The sequence below is a fragment of the Theropithecus gelada genome, chromosome 5 (assembly GCF_003255815.1).
Source record: "Theropithecus gelada isolate Dixy chromosome 5, Tgel_1.0, whole genome shotgun sequence".
Taxonomy (NCBI): Eukaryota; Metazoa; Chordata; class Mammalia; order Primates; family Cercopithecidae; genus Theropithecus; species Theropithecus gelada.
The window spans coordinates 87,850,505-87,867,618 of NC_037672.1; the positions used below are offsets into that span (position 1 = coordinate 87,850,505).

At 35.2% G+C, this 17,114-nt stretch overlaps 1 protein-coding gene across 2 annotated transcripts in view; it reads left to right on the forward strand.

The window, feature by feature from the left end:
- CHIC2 (cysteine rich hydrophobic domain 2) overlaps positions 1-17,114 on the forward strand; it is a 55,433-nt gene that overhangs the window by 8,764 nt on the left and 29,555 nt on the right. Inside the window, exons 2-3 of one of the 2 annotated variants that reach the window (XM_025386383.1) lie at positions 6,619-6,673; positions 6,811-6,882. In XM_025386383.1, the coding sequence (XP_025242168.1) occupies positions 6,619-6,673; positions 6,811-6,882 (127 nt within the window). Of the gene's footprint in view, positions 1-6,618; positions 6,674-6,810; positions 6,967-17,114 lie in introns of both variants that reach the window. The other variant, XM_025386384.1, reaches the window with a different exon arrangement.

Consider the following 17,114-nt stretch of genomic DNA (forward strand, 5'->3'; position numbering starts at 1 on the left):
TCTGTATCTTTTGGATAAATAGAGTATACTTTCAATTAGATCCCATCCTCTTTGAGCTACATTGATATTCAGACATATGTTGAATCAACCAGATAAACATAAAGCATGATTTATATACATCAAAGCCTCTTAGTTTTTTTCCGTAATTATGACTTTATCTCCAAAAGTAGCTAAAAATTTGAGTTCATCGAACTCAAAGTTCAGCATTAGGAAATAAGCTCTCTCTGCATGTGCCATCTGTATAACCCATGTGTTCAGTTTGAAATTTCTAGTTCATATGCTCATAGGTCTTGTCATATCTATAGGAAGATAAAAATTCTCTGTATCTGTGGATTTGTACAGGTTGAATGTCGCATAATCCAGAATATCCAAAATGGAATTCATGATCTACACCCCAAATCAACTTCAACGGCAGCCTTCCATTGTCAGTTGATGGCAGATTGAGGACACTATTTGTTTAGCTCAAAAACTTTTTGATATGTTCTTGATTTTCCTCTTTCTCTTTCACTGCATCCATTTTGTCTTGACATTTTGGCTCTGTCTTCAAAATCTGGCCCTATTTTGCCACCTACACGGCTGGAGTGAGTTGCCAGTATCCCTTCTGCCTTACACTTAATATATTTCTTAAGTCAGGCATGCTGGCATGTACCTGTAATCCCACCTACACGGGAGGCTGAGACAGAAAGATCACTTGAGCCCACGAGTTTGAAACTACCCTGGGCAACATAGCAAGAATCCATCTAAATTACAAAAAGATATATATATATATATATTTTCTTCCGCCTGTCTCCACCTTTCCACTTTTGCCTCTCCTCTTATACAGTCATTTTGGTACATCTGCTATAGTGATCCTTTAAAACATAAGTCAGTTCAAGTCTTTTCTCTGTATCAGGCCCCTCAAAGGTTCCCCGTCTTCTTCAGAGTCCTTTTAATGTTCTACAAGACCCTCCCTGATCTGGCCCATCATTACTTGTCTGCTGATGTTTCTTCTTACTATTGGCTTCAGTTTATTTTGACTTATAGTTATCGATGGCTTTACTACATCTTGACTTCAATTTAAGCCCTCTCTGTAAACCCTCTCTCTGTCAGCTCTGCATGTTACTATCTATTTGTCTTATGTTCAGATACCTCAAGAGAGAGCTGATTGAGTTAGTTAATGTTATCTAAGTTAGGCAGGACTGTTTGGCCTTGCCATTCCACGTGCTGCTAGCCAGCCCAGGGATTAGCTGTTCTTAAAGCAGATGTCCACTTGTGATCTAGTTAGCCAAAGTATTGGGAGTTCCTAGTTAGGCATGCAGAGTAACAGACTACACTCTCTAGTATACATGGTTTTGAGCTGTGTAGCGTCTTTTCAGATTGTTGTATTATAATTAATTTAATTATAAGATATTTCTGTTTTAAAAATTTCACTGTTAAAAATATCACTGTAACTCAGAAGAAAAGAAACATCGAACATATATTTTTGATTAAGGGCAAAAGAAGTTGAAGCAGCAGATTCTTGCATTTCTACATTTAAAAGGCAAAATTCATTATGAGTTCAAAACATGTCTTAATTTAAAATTATAGTTCAGTAGTGAATGCCAGGAGACATTGTTAATATAAGAAGATACAAGGAACATAGAAGACGTAAAAACTGAAGTAAGAGGGACAGAGGATTATATGGACTTGAACTGTGGAAAAAATTGAAATGCATTCAAGAAAACTGTTGATTAGTGAACCCAAATTTCCCTGTTTACTTATCTTAAAATACCTAGTTAATGCCAAATAAAATATTCAAATAAGAAAACAAAATTAGGATGGTATTGTACGTTATAAAATATTTGTCTGCTGGGTGTGGTGGCTTACGCCTGTAATCCCAATACTTTGGGAGGCCAAGGTGGGCGGATCACTTGAGGTCAGGTGTTCGCGACCAGCCTGGCCAACATGGTGAAACACTGTCTCTACTAAAAATACAAAAATTAGCCTGGCATGGTGGCAAGCACCTGTAATCCTAGGTACTTGGGAAGCTGAGCCATGAGAATCACTTGAACCTGGGAGGCAGAGGTTATAGCGAGATGAGATCATGCCACTGCACTGCAGCCTGAGCACAAAACGAACCTGTCTCAAAAAAATAAAATAAAATAAAATACTCGTCAATTATTTAGTTAACAGCAACTATGCATTGCTGAAAAATAGCTGTTATTTAAAAAAACAACAAATGACACAAAATGCCTTTAATACCCCCTCCATAAAATAACACTACAGAATACTTGATTATTCATTAACATATCTGTGCCACTGCAGCTATTTTCTCTTGATACATTTCTGGAAGTAGAATTACTGGATCAAAGGGTAGGAATTTTTTTTTTTTTTTTTGAGACTCAGTCTCACTGTTGTTGGCCCGGGCTGGAGTGCAATGATGCAATCTCGGCTCACTGCAACCTCCGCCTCTGGGTTCCAGCAATTCTCCTACCTCAGCCTCCCGAATAGCGGAGATTACAGGCGCCCACTACCACATCCGGCTAATTTTTGCATTTTTAGAGTGACAGGGTTTCACCATGTTGGCCAGGCTGGTCTCGAATTCCTGACCTCAGGTGATCCACCTGCCTCAGCCTCCCAAAGTGCTGGGATTACAGGCATGAGCCACCACACCCAGCCAGGGTAGGAATATTTTTTAAGACCCCTTTTACGTACTACCAGATTGCACTCCTGAAAATTCTATCAACTTGTGAGATTTTTGTTCTTTTTAGTTAAGATCATGATATACTGAATTTTCTTCTTCAACATTTTCCTCCATTGAGAAAGATGGTAAAAATACTGAAGATATATAAATAAATCTAAAAATGAAAGGGAGGGAAGGTGAAGAAGTTTATGTTCAATGATATTTCCATGTTTTTGGTTTACAAATTTCATATTTAATGGTTGTTTAATATTCTGTTATATTGAGATAATTAACCATTCCTAAAATGTTATAGATACATTTTTATATTTGTGAATAAAGATTCAATGAACTTGTTTATGCATAAATTTAATCCACATTTCAAGTTATTTTTTAGGTAATATTACATTTCTAAAGAGACAAAGATATAAATATTTTCAGTGCCAAATTAATCTGAAATGGTTGTAACAATTTATAGTTCCATTGATAGTGTGTGATATTTTTCCATCTTGACCTTCTTGCCAACATAAAATATTTTTTAAATGTAATTTTATTAGTCTTGTAGATAACTGGATTAAGATGCCACCTACTTTAAATCATATTTTAAAAAATTATCCAAGTGCTACTTCTAGCTTTTTGGATTAGTAGAGTGTTTGGTTATTAGAGTCTGAAGGGGGTTCGGCTTCCTACTCAGTGCCGGAATCGTTGCTCTTCTTTCAAGTACATCAAATTATTATTTTATTGGTTGAAACTTGGCCTTTCTAATACTGTGCTGAGCCAATTGTACTTTGTCTTAGAATAAAGGAAATTATTTTTACCATATTTAAAAACTTTTATGTAAACTTGTGGGTACATTTATAATGCTGTCAATTGACAGCAAAACATATATGCCATTTTCATTCTAACAGTCTCTGCCTTCTGCTGAACTTAAGAAACCAGAACTAAGGTATTGTCAAAATTAAGTGGTTTGTGTCAAAAATAAATCATTAGAGGTGATATTTTACAGTTATATTATCAAACAAGAAGTGTGACTTTTCTTATCCATTTAATAAAATAGGATGGTCTTGCTAAAATTCTACCTGATACTATTGTTTTGGTTGGTCTAGATTTGGAAAAAAAAAGAGAGAAGGTTTTGGCAGGGATGAAAAACATAGCAAAGGAGATATTTGCTGTGGCCTATGCCAAATAAGAAATTCTGACGTTCAAGCTCTTTGCCTGGAGAAAGCATGCTATATGAAAGAAGACTTGCTGAAAAGAGTGATTTTCTACTACTCTGATGAGAACAGTCTTATTAGTAAAGAAGTGTGTAGGAAAGCCTGGATTGTGGTAGTTTGAATAATGAATGAGAGGTAACGTAAAGATGGTTAATGTAAAGGAGTCTTTCAAAACATTAGTTGAGGAGGGAAAGAAATAGATGCCATCAGACATTGAGAGAGAAGAAGAAATAGGGATTCACAGTCTCAGGTGGATAGACTAATTCAGGTTTGTAGGCTGTGTTTAAGTAGCCTGAAGCGAGGTAGAAATACAGTGGATTGCAGTGAAGACTAGAGGAGATGCAACCAGAAGTAAATGGTTAGTTTTTGGAAGTTTTCCTCCATTGAGAGATGGTAAAATTACTGAAGATATAAAAGTAAGTCCAAAAATAAAAGGGAGGGAAGGTAAAGCAGTTGATATTCAATGACTTTTTTTTCTCTCAGAGTTGACAACTGTGGTTATTTGCAAAAAAATGTTGTGAGGATAAAGTGGAGTACCTAAAGACAGGTGCCACAACTACGGAGTATGGAAAAGGGAACTTATTGGGGATGAATAAATATTGTTAAAATAATACTCACTGAGGTTAGAAATAAGATATGTATTTTATATATATATTTATTAATGGTGATGCATTTGTAAATGTGATTTTTCTCCAGTAGCTCCAGGCAGTGTGAAGAAAGTAAACAATTTAATTGAACCTGGGTTGGCAAGGGACACTGTAGAGATGATTAAGGGTGTTTGTTGGAGTACGTTCAAAATGATTGACTGTAGTTCTGGCAAATAAGGAAGGAAATGGAGTCATAGGGAGCTATGGAGGGGTAGGAAGTAGTAAATTACAACCAGAGGCCAAAAAACAAATTTAGTAAGGATGGGAGAAATGAAATGATTGATGGCAGTGGTAAGAGGAGAATTTTACAGTTCAGAATTTCAGAGGTGATACAGTCCCAAGTGATGACAATATGCAGAATATATCACAGTGAGTAGGTTGCTGAATTAGATGGAGGTGCAGGAGGTAAAGTTATTTAGAATAGATAAGGTCAGGAGTGAACTGTAGTTGGGGATTTCTAAGAAAAGAGTGGCATTTCAACAGGGTTTGTGGTTAAAGTGAAGATACGTACAGGTATGTGGTGCTTAACTATGGGGACTATTCTGATAAATGGGTCGGTAGGCAATTTCATCATTGTGCAGACATCACAGAGGGTGTGTATACAAACTTAAATGTTGTAGCCTACTACACATCTAGGCTATATGATATATAGCCCATAGCCCTTACGCTACAAACCTGTACAGTGTGTTACTGTACTGTGTATTGTAGGCAGTTATAACACAGTGGTAAGTTTCGTGTATCTAAACATAGAGAAGTTACAGTAAAAACACAGTATTAAAATCTTGTGGGACCACCTTCAAGTATGTCCTGACTGAAACATTGTTATATGGCACATGACTAGGTTTAAGGTTTGTTTTGTTTTTTAAGATAAGATGTAAGGAGGTATCCTGATAGCTGCAGATCAACAGATTGAGGGTTTCAGAGGAAAGTGTTAAAGGAGTTTGGAATGGAAAAGGTCTATCAGGAAAGATAAACCTGAATTTGATAATGATGGGAAAGCTGGATAACAGATTGGAGTGGTTTGCACTGAGTTATGACTATAGACTGGAGGAATGTAGAGATAGTGAAATGGGTGTATGTAGGATATGAGTAAAACAAGCCTGTTTCAAGATTCCGTTTAGATTTAGGTATAAAGTTGGAGTTCCCCCTTCGAAACTTTACAGTGTATATTACATGAACTTTCAAAATTATCTCAAATTACATAAAAGTAAAATTGGTCTCATATGTGATTTCTCAAGGAAACAAAGGAAGCTGTAAAAGCCATAAAAGCCTGTATTGAAATGTTGCATGGAATGTGCTCAATAGTTGTAATTTGAATGAATTCTCTTTTCTCCAAGTACTGGTAGACTTCTGATAGATAAAAGCAAAATAGGTTGTTTTTGTTATGTCTTTTATCTTCTTGTTATATTTACCATTCTTTGAAAATAGTTTAAATCTTTTATCAATTCTAAAGCCATGGAATATTTTAACCATGATTCAAGAAAAGATCTTTTAGGTAATAGGAATAGATATAGGTATAATACATGTCTACATTTTCTTTCATATCATCTAATGCACTGACAAATAGGTATTGAATGGAACCTAAGAGAGTTCTTGGTAGCACTTTGTCCGTTCCTACTTTTTTATTTTTTCTCTCCTTTTTTCCTTATTCTTCCCCTTCCCCACTCTTTTTCCTGCATTTTGCTTCTCATCTTATTGCTTGTGTAGGACACCTGCTAAAATTCACAGCTATTGTTTGTTTCCACCAATAACATTAAAAGTTGGAAAAAATTGCTATCCCACCCATTAAAATAATATGCTTTGTAGTTAACTTCCTAAGATATAAAGGTGGTAGCTCAAATTAAATGAACCATTTATATTTTTGTTTACATACTGCTGGTTAATTAACATTCAGCCCCTTATCATTATGCAAAAGTTTCCCTTTAACTGCTAAAATAATTGCTTGTTACATTTCATGAATTGCTTATTACAGTTATTTTATCTCAAACTTCCATTTTATGTCTCAAACTTCCTCCGTATGTGAAAATGCTTTCTATTGACTTCACCTTTAAATTAAATGGTCTATATTTTTGGCAGCAATGACATGTAATAACATATTCTTCTTATTTTTTAAAAATAGATTTGGACTGAGCAACAAATTTGAATCAGAATTCCCTTCTTCATTAACTGGAAAAGTGAGTGTCTCATTTTTGTACTATTTGTATGCCTCAAAATGACAGTTTTCTGAGAAAATTAGAAAAAAGTATGCTTATCAGTCATGTTTTTTGACATTAATATTGCATTGTTATTATTTCTTAAAATTTTTCTTTAGGTAGCTCCTGAAGAATTTAAAGCCAGCATCAACAGAGTTAACAGTTGTCTTAAGAAGAACCTTCCCGTTAATGTACGTTGGCTACTTTGTGGCTGCCTTTGTTGCTGCTGCACGTTAGGTTGCAGTATGTGGCCAGTTATTTGCCTCAGTAAAAGGGTAAGTTGAATTATATATTATAATTTAAATTTAGAAGTGGACAAGCAAGTCTTGCATTTATCTAGTTTTTATTTTTATATTGAATGAATCACCTATCCTGAATATAACATGAATCCAGGAGAGGAGTGAGTCAGTAAAGTTACTATATATCCAAGTGCTGTTATTAAATAGCCATCTAAAAATTATATTTGTAATTTTAGGAGCAAAGAGTAGTGTATAGCATTGTCTCTATCTGTACATTGATGGTGGTGTGGTATAGTGATCAAGGATGCTGGCTTCAGCTCTACCATTTATCTCTATGACCTTAGGCATATTTCCTAACCTCTTTCAACCCTACTTGACAAAACTGTAAAATATTCACACGTTCATCTACTACTTGAATAGGATTATTGTAAAGGTATAATGGAAATGTTTGGAAAGCTCTTAGCTGAATAGCTCAAAGGAAGTGGTTAATAAGTATTAATTAATAGTATTCTTACTAATAATAAGATAGTACCCATACAAGAAATAAAATGGTTATGATGGTTGTTTCTAGTTGGTAAGATTATGGGACATTGTTTTCTTCTTTTTATATTTTACAAGTTTTCTGTAGTGAGCACAAAGTGATTCTGTAATAAAAAAAAAGTAATTTTAAAGACTCATTATTTTGACTACTTATAATAAAAAATTCTGGCCAGGCACAGTGGCTCATGCCTGCAATTTCAACACTTTGAGAGGCCAAGGCAGGAGGATCGCTTGAGGTCAGAAGTTCAAGGCCAGTCTGGCCAACATGATAAAACCCTGTCTCTACTAAAAATACAAAAAATTAGGTGTGGTGGCAGGTGCCTGTAATCCCAGTTAGTCAGGAGACTGAGGCAGGAGAATCGCTTGAACGTGGGAGTCAGAGGTTGCAGTGAGCTGAGATCGCGCCGTTGCACTCCAGGCTGGGCAACAATAGTGAAACTCTGTCTCAAAAAACAAACAAATATAATTTTAAGATGCTGGTAGAGATATGACAAATTATTACAGATTGAATGCATTATATTTTTGTTAAATTTTTTAAAAATGGTATTTATATGTATAAAAATGATATTTTTTTATTTTTTAAAAAACATATATTTAAAAAAAATAGAGACAGGGTTTCACTATGTTGCCCAGGCTGGTCTTGAACTTCTGGGCTCGAGCAGTCTGCCCTCCTTGGCGTCTCTAAGTGCTGGAATTATAGGCGTGAGCCACTGCACCCAGCCAAAAATGTTATTTTGTTAAGATGAAAATGAATGAACAGTTTTTTTGTGGCTACGTTTTGATAACCAGTAAGAGTAGGAAGTATGGATGAGCTAATTCTCTTTGTCCCTTGATTTCTGTTACAAAATAGAACACATATTCCTACTAAAAGTTTTTAAATTGGTACATTCTATTGATAGGAAGGAGTTAATGCCTTTGTAATAGAATGACTTTTGTGATATTTACTTCAATATTTCTAATATTCCTTTTTTCTAAAAATGGTTATTTTTTTCCATCGTTCTTACCAGATTACCTTTACACCACAGAACATTTTTTCATCTCTGGATCCACAGTTGATTTTGTTGCTCTTGTAGTTTGGATCCCCTCACTCCCTTCTGCTATGTGGGCATTTCCATTGTTTCAGTGCCTGCTATGTCTCACTTGATTGGTAATTGCTATCAGGTAACCCAAAAAATCATGAGTTTTAATACTGTAGATACCTTTGAGATCTGACTTTTTTGTTTGTGCTTGGTTTTGTTTTAATACCCTTTTTTTAAACCTTTAAATGAGTAGCATAAGATACTGCAGTGTTTGTACAGTGTATTTAGAAAATAAAGGTAAATGAGTTAAACTTTGCATTCTTATCAACTTGAGATCCTTTTTGAAATGTCTTCATTAAATTCCTTATGTGAGATGTAAGATTGACTTTTTTAAGCTAATTTCATCTGTAGTTTCTGAAAGTACATTTCATTTAGCATTGTAGTGTTCAGTCTAAGGTCTCTCTTTGTATTTTATATGACTAGATGGAATATTTATTTGATACATTTAATTTTATACGGACTACTATCCAGGGAGCATAAACAAGCATGACTTGCTTTTTAAAAAAGGCATACATATCTGTGTCTTGGGTGTAAACTGTTATATAACCATGGTAAGAGTGACACTTCATGCGTGTGTGAAGGATATTACAGGCCCTGGAGAAAGAGGTGCTTTGTAAGATGGGGGCAAAATAATTTGGATTTTTTTCCTTTTTTTTTAAATTATACTTTAAGTTCTGGGGTACATGTGCAGAACGTGCAGGTTTGTTATGTAGGTATACATCTGCCATGGTGGTTTTCTGCACGCATCAGCCCATCATCTACATTAGGTATTTCTCCTAATGCTATCCCTTCCCTACCCCACAACCCCGACAGGCCCTGGTGTTTGATGTTCCCCTCTAGAGCAGGGATTTTTAATGTTTTATTTGCCATAAATCCTTTTGATGGTTTAGGGAAGCCTATGAATACTATCTTAGATGCTTCATATATATATTTAAAAACATTTAATGTATTCTAAATGTATAAGGTAAAATACATGGGATTACAAAGGAAACCGATTATATAAAATATAGTTATCAAAATACTAGAAAACTTCAATGTGATTTATAAATATGTTTATTAATGCATACAAAATAAGATAGCAACAGATCCATGGTAATAATATGATAGGAAGAATCTGTGATTTCTTTAAGTGATGAAGGTACACGTCCTGTTTAGTCTATTGCAGTTAGTTACATACATGCATGACCTAAGGAAATGTAATGCATTTCAGTTAGTGGTTAAAAAGATGTGTTTTCATTTCACTCACTTTCACAGACTGCCAGAATTCTGTCTAAGTACTGCATGTTAAGAACCCTCGATTGAGAGGCATGAGATAAAAAATTGCCAGCCTGTGAATTTCTGTTTTCTTACTTGTGATGGGAAATCGTTTTATATGCTTAGAATGGTCTCCGACTCTAAGACATATCAGGACCAAAGGCATACTTGATACGCAGCTCAGTGTTTTTACTTTCTTGATATTATTCACTGATTTGGAAAACTGCAGTTCTGTCTTGCCTTTAAAATCCATCCCCTCACAAGGTCAGGAGATTGAGACCATACTGGCCAACATGGTGAAACCCCATCTCTACTAAAAATATAAAAATTAGCTGGGCATGGTGGCACGTGCCTGTAATCCCAGCTACTTGGGAGGCTGAGGCAGGAGAATCGTTTGAACCACGGAGTTGGAGGTTCCGTCTCAAAAAAAAAAAACAAAAAAACGATCTCCAACTTAGTGCCCTCTTTTTATGATCTGTTATTATTCCCAAGACCTTGTTTTTATTCTGTTCTATTATTATTATTGTTACTATTATTTTTTTTTTTGAGACGGAAGTTTTACTCTTGTTGTCCAGGCTGGAGTGCAAGTGACATGATCTCCACTCATGGCAACCTCCTCCTCCCAGGTTCAAGCAATTCTTCTGCCTCAGCCTCCTGAGTAGCTGGGATTACAGGTGCCTACAGCCACACCCAGCTAATTTTTTTTTTTTTGAGACAGAATTTCACTTTTGTTGCCCAGGCTGGAGTGCAATGGCGTGGTCTCAGCTCACCATAACCTACACCTGCCCAGTTCAAGTGATTCTCCTGCCTCAACCTCTGGAGTAGCTGGAATTACAGGCTCCCGACACCACGCCCCGCTAATTTTTGTATTTTTAGTAGAGACGGGGTTTCACCATTTTGGCCAGGCCGATCTCGAGCTCCTGACCTCTGGTGATCTGCCTGCCCTGGCCTCCCAAAGTGCTGGGATTACAGGCGTGAGCCACTGCGCCCAGCCTGTTCTATTATTTTGATTGTTTTTTAGACCTGCCAAATTGCCTTTTTTCTTAACTACCTTTGCCTATTTTTGAAAATTGTTTTTTAATATACAGTAAAATTTTTGTATACAGTTCTGTGATTTTTGATAAATGCATAGAGTTTTGTAACCACCACCAGAATGATGATACATAACAGTTTTCCGTAAAAAACTTACTTGTGCTGTCCCTCTGTAGTTGAACCCTTGTCAACTCTTAAACCCGGCAACCAGTGATCTGTTGTCTATCCCTACAATTTTGTCTTTTCTAGAATATCATATAAGTGGAATAAAATAGTATATATAACTTTTTGAGTCTGGCTTCTTTCATGTAGCTTAGTGCATTTGAGATTTATCTATTTTCTCTTATGTATTAATAGTTTATTTTTTTTTATTGTTGAGTAGTATTCCATTGTATGGATGTATCACAGTTTGTTTATCCATTCATCACTTGAAGACATTGAGTTGTTTCCAGTTTTTGAGTAAAGCTTGCCATAAACATTCACATGCATGTTTTTGTGTGAACACAAGTTTTCATTTTTAGGAAGGGGATTGCTGGGTTATATGCTAAGTGAATGTTTAATTTTATAAAAAAATTCAAACTGTTTTCCAAAGTGGGTGAACCATTTTGCATTCCAGCCAGCAATGCATGAGAGATCCAATTGCTTAGCATCCTTGCAGGACTTGACATGGTTAGTTTTAGAAATTATAGTCATTCTAATAGATATATAGTAGCATCTCATTGTGGTTTTAATTTGCATTACCATCATGAGTAATGATGTTGAGCACCTTTTCATGTGCTTATTTGCCATTTGTACACCTTCGTTAAAGTGCTCATTGAAATATTTTGCCCATTTAAAATAGTTATTTCTTGTTGAGTTTTGAGAGTTCTTCATATAATTCTGAAAATAAATCCCCTAGCAGATATGTGCAAATATATATTTACAGTCTGTAGCTGTCTTTTCATTCTCCAACAATATCTTTGGCAGAACAAAAGTTGTTCCTTTTGACAAATTCATCACTTTAAAAAAAAAACCAGATTGTACTTTTAGTGCTGTATCTAAGAATTTGCCTAAACCAAGGTCATGAAAATTTTCTCCTATGATCTCTTTACTTTGCTTTTAGGTGTGTGACCCATTTTAACTCAGGTTTTAATATGGGTGTGAGGTATGGGTCAAAGTTTTTTGGTTTTTTTTTTTTTTTTTGCATATGACTTTCTAGGTTTTCCAGTACCATTTGTCGAAAAGACTATTCTTTCTCCCTTGAATTGCCATTGTACATTGTTAAAAATCAGTCAACGATACCTGTGTACGTCTCTTTCCATACTCTATTCTGCCCTATTGATCTATATGTCTATCTTGATTAAATATCACAATGTCTAGTTTACCGTAGCTTTTTTTTTTTTTCCTGTTTTAATTAAAAAGGAGACAGGGTCTTGCTATGTTCCCCAGGTTGGTCTCGAACTCCTGGGCTCAAGCAATTCTCTCATCTCGGCCTCCCGAAGTGCTGGAATTACAGATATGAGCCACTGCGCACATCCTACTGTAGCTTTACAGTAAGTCTTGAAATCAGGTAGTTTGAGCCTTTCAAATTTTTTCTTATTTTTCAAGATTGTTTTGGCTATTGTGATTTCTTTACCTTTTTGTATAAATTTTAGAATTAGGTTGTCAAATATCTATAAGAAACACTGGTATTTGATTGGAATTACATTCAATTTACAGATGAATTGGAGAGAATTGACATCTTAACAATATTAAGTCTTCCAAACCAAGAATATGACGTAGTCTCCATGTGTTTAGGTCTTTGACTTTTTTTTTTGTTAGAGCTTTGTAGCTTTTTGCGTAGCATATAGATTATGCTCATGTTTTATTAGCTTTATACATAAGTATTTCTTTGGGTTTGTTGCTATTGTAAATGGTAATTGCTTTTTAAATTTTGATTGCCAATTGTTCACTGCTAGTACATAAAATACAATTGATTTTTGTATATTAACATCATGTCCTTCAACCTTGCCAAACTCGCTTATTAAATTCCAGGAACTTTTTTGTGGATTCCTTGAGATTTTCTACACAGATAACTATGTTGTCAGAAAATAATGACAGTTTTATTCCCAATCTGTGTACTTTTTCTTTTCCTTCCCTTTTTCACGGTGTAGGACTTCTAATAAAATGCTGAATAGGAGTGATGAGAGCAAACTCCTTGCTTTATTCTTGATTTTCTCTGTTTTTCTGTTTTCACTTCCATTGGTTTTTTGTTTTTATTATTTCTTCTTGATTTGGATATAATTTACTCTTGTTTTTTAGTTTCTTAAGATAGAAGTCATTGATTTGTCATTTCTTTTTTTCTTATATGAGCATTTAATGCTCTTTCCCTCTAAAGCACTGTTTTGACTATATCCTACACATTTTTATATAGTATTTTTGTTTTGATTTGTTCAAAGTTTTTGTGATTTTCTGTCCGACTCGTGGATTATCAAGAAGTTTGTTTAAACCTCCAAATATTTGGAGATTTACCAGAAACTTTTCTGTTACTGATTTCCAATTTAATTTTATTACTGTTAAAGCATATACTTTGTGTGATTTCAGTTCTTTTAAATGTGTTAAGTTTTATTTTACGGCCTTGAATACAGTGTATTTTGGTAATGGCATGTTCAGAACTTCTATTTATATTTTACTAGCTTTATTGAAGTGCAAGTGACATACAATAAACGGCACATTTAATGTATATTATTTGATGAGTTTTGTCACATGTATACACTTGTGTGCATCAAGATAGTGAACATATTCATCATTTCCAAAAACTTCCCTGTGCAAGTGCTGATCTGCTTTCTGGCACTATAGATTAGTTTGCATTTTCTAGAGTTTTATCTAAATGAAATCATACAATATGTATTCTTTTTTGTCTTCTTGTTTTATTTTTTATTTATTTAATTTTGAGATAGGGTCTCATTCTGTCACTGAGGCTGGAGTTCAGTGGCGTAATCATGGCTCACTACAGCCTTCCCAGACTTCCCAGGCTTCACTCATCCTCCCACCCCGGCCTCCCAAGTAGCTGGGGCCACATGTGCACATCACCACGCCTGGCTAATTTTTGTATTTTTGGTAGAGACAGGGTTTCGTCTGTCAAACTCCTGAGCTCAAGCAATCCACCTACCTCAGCCTCCCAAAGTGCTGCGATTATAGGCATGAGCCTCCATGCTTGGCCGGCCCCTTTTTGTCTTTTACTTACTGTGATTTTGAGATTCAACTATGTTGTTGCATCGGTAGTTCATTCCCTTTTATTGCTGAATATTGTTTATTATATAGATATGCCATATTTGTTTATTTACCTGTTGATAGACATTTTGGTCTATATAAATAAAGCTGCTGTGAATATTCTTGTTCAGGTCTTTTTATGGACAGACACTTTTTTTTTTTCACTTGAGTAAAAATTACTGAGTGGAATGCCGTGGTCATATGTCATGTGTATGTTTAGTTTTCTTTTTTTTTTTTTTTTTTTTTTGTGGTGGTGGTGGGACAATCGTGGAAATGCATTTAAGGAACTGAGAAACTGCCAAAAGTGGAGGTACTATTATTTTATGATCTCATGGTATTGTAGGATAGATTCTGTTCTGCTACATCCTTGTCAACATTTAGTATAGTATTTTAAAGAGTTTAGGTATGTGTCCCCTCTATATCTCATGTTGAAATATAATCCCCAGTGTTGGAGGTGGGGCCTTGTGGAAGGTGATTGGATCATGGGGGCAATACTTCATGGCTTTGTGCTGAGTTCTCTGAAGATCTGGTTTTTTAAAAGAGTGTGGCACCTCCCCCAACCCTCTTGCTCCTGCTCTGCCATATGAAATGTCTGCTGCCTTTCATCTTCCACCATGATTATAAGCTCCCTGAGTCCTCCCCAGCAGCTGAGCAGATGCCAGTGCCATGCTTCTTGTATAGCCTGCAGAACTGTGAGCCAATTAAACCTCTTCATTATAAATTGCCTAGTCTCAGATATTTCTTTATAGCAATGCAAGAACAGCCTAACGAGAGATTTTAGTACCACTCTGTTGATAACTGATAGAACTAGTAGACAGAAAATCCCTGCAAATATCAGCCAACTTAACCGAATTGACATTTATAAAACACTCTAACCAATAATAGGTAAATACACATTCTTTTGAAGTACATACAGATCATTGAGATAGTTCTTATTCAAAGTAATTAAACAAGTCAATAAATTTAAAGGGATTCAAAACATACAAAGTAAGTTATCTGACCACAATAAAAGTAAATTAAAAATCAGTAAATGAAAAATCACTAGAAAATCCCCAAATATTTGAAAGCTAAATAAAATGCTTCTAAATAACTCATTGGTCAAAGAAATCAAAAGGGAAATTTAAAAGCAGAATGAATTAAATGAAGATTAAAACACAAAATATCAACATTTGTGTGATACTCCTATAGCAGTGTTCAAGGAAGGAAATTTATATCACTGAAAGTCTACACTAGAAAAGAAAGCCTCAAATCCATGACCTCTGTTTTCACCTTAAGAAATTAGAAAAACAAGAGGAAATTAAATCCAAAGGAAGGAGAGGGGGAAAAAAATAATAGTGGTCAGACTGAAACCTATGAAATATAAAACATAAAATCAATAGAAACAATCAGTGAAACCAAAAACTGATCTTTGAGAAGAACAAAAAAATTAATAAATCTCTAGCCAGAGTGGGGAAAAGAGAAAGAAGAGATAAATTAACAATTTTAGGAATGAAACAGGTGACGAGACTAAGAGGTTTTAAAGATAGTAAAAGAATGATTAATAAATACTATAAACTGTATGCCTATAATTCAGCACCTTAAAGTGGACAAATTCCTTGAAAAAGAGAAACTATAAAGCTTAACCAAGATAAAATAGATGACTTGAAAAGTCCCATATCAATTAAGTAAATTGAATTTGTAATTGAAAAACTTCCAACAAAGAAAATTCCAGGCCCAGAGGCCTTTACTGGTATATTCGTACAAAATTTAAGGAAGAAATAATGCCTATTCTACACAAACTCTTCTAGAAAATCAAGAGAAAAGAACTCTTCCCAGCTCACTTTATGAGGCCATCATTACTCTGAGGCCAAAACCAGACAGAGATATTATAAAAGAAAAGACAGAAGAATGTTCCTCATAACATAGATATAAAATTTCTACAGAGACTTTTAGCCTATCAAGTCCAACAAAAACATGAAAAGAAAAACACACATGGCCAAGTACATTGTCCTTCCCAGGAAGGTAAGTAAGGTTGGTGTAACAACCAAAAATGCAATGAATGTAACTCAACATATTTCTAAACTAAAAAGAAAAACCACACAACAATCTCTAAAGTGGCAGAAAAGGCATTTGACAAAATCCAGCATCTATACTTGATTAACAGTCTCACAACCTAATAGAATAAAACTTCCTCAACCTGATAAAGGACATCTACAGAAACCATACAATTAACATGACACTTAATAATGAAAGTCTGAATGCATTTCTTCTAAGATCAAGAACAAACCAAGAGGATGTTCTCACTACTACTAGTCAGTGTTATTCTGGAGATTCTAGCCAGGGCAGTAAGGCCAGAAAAAGCAACAAGTATAGTAATAATACTGTCTTGATGGGCAGATGACATGTTTGTCTATGAAGAAAATTCAATAGAATTTTTAAAGAAACTCCTAGAACTAACAGGTGAGTTTAGCAAAGCTGTACCCTATCAACAAAAAATCAAAAATTAAAATGAAAAAATACAATTTTTTTTTTTTTTTTTTTTGAGACGGAGTCTCGCTGTGTCGCCCAGGCTGGAGTGCAGTGGCGCGATCTCGGCTCACTGCAAGCTCCGCCTCCCGGGTTCACGCCATTCTCCCGCCTCAGCCTCCGAGTAGCTGGGACCACGCCCGGCTAGTTTTTTGTAGAAAAAATACAATTTTTAAATAGCATAAAAATACTAAGTACTTACAGAGAAAGCTGAAAAAATATGTAAGACACATACACTAAAATCTACAAAATATCACTTAGAAAAAAACTTAAAAGACTTAAGTAAGTGGGGGAAAATATTGGTTCATGTGTCAGAAGAGGAAATTTTTTGTTTGTTTTGAGACGGAGTTTCACTCTTGTTGCCCAAGCTGGACTGGATTGGTACGATCGTGGCTCACCACAACCTCTGCCTTCCAGGTTCCAGTGATTCTCCTGCCTTAGCCTCCCGAGTAGCTGAGATTACAGGCATGCGCCACCACACCTGGATAATTTTATGTTTCTAGTAGAGACAGTGTTTCTCAGTGTTGGTCAGGTTGATCTTGA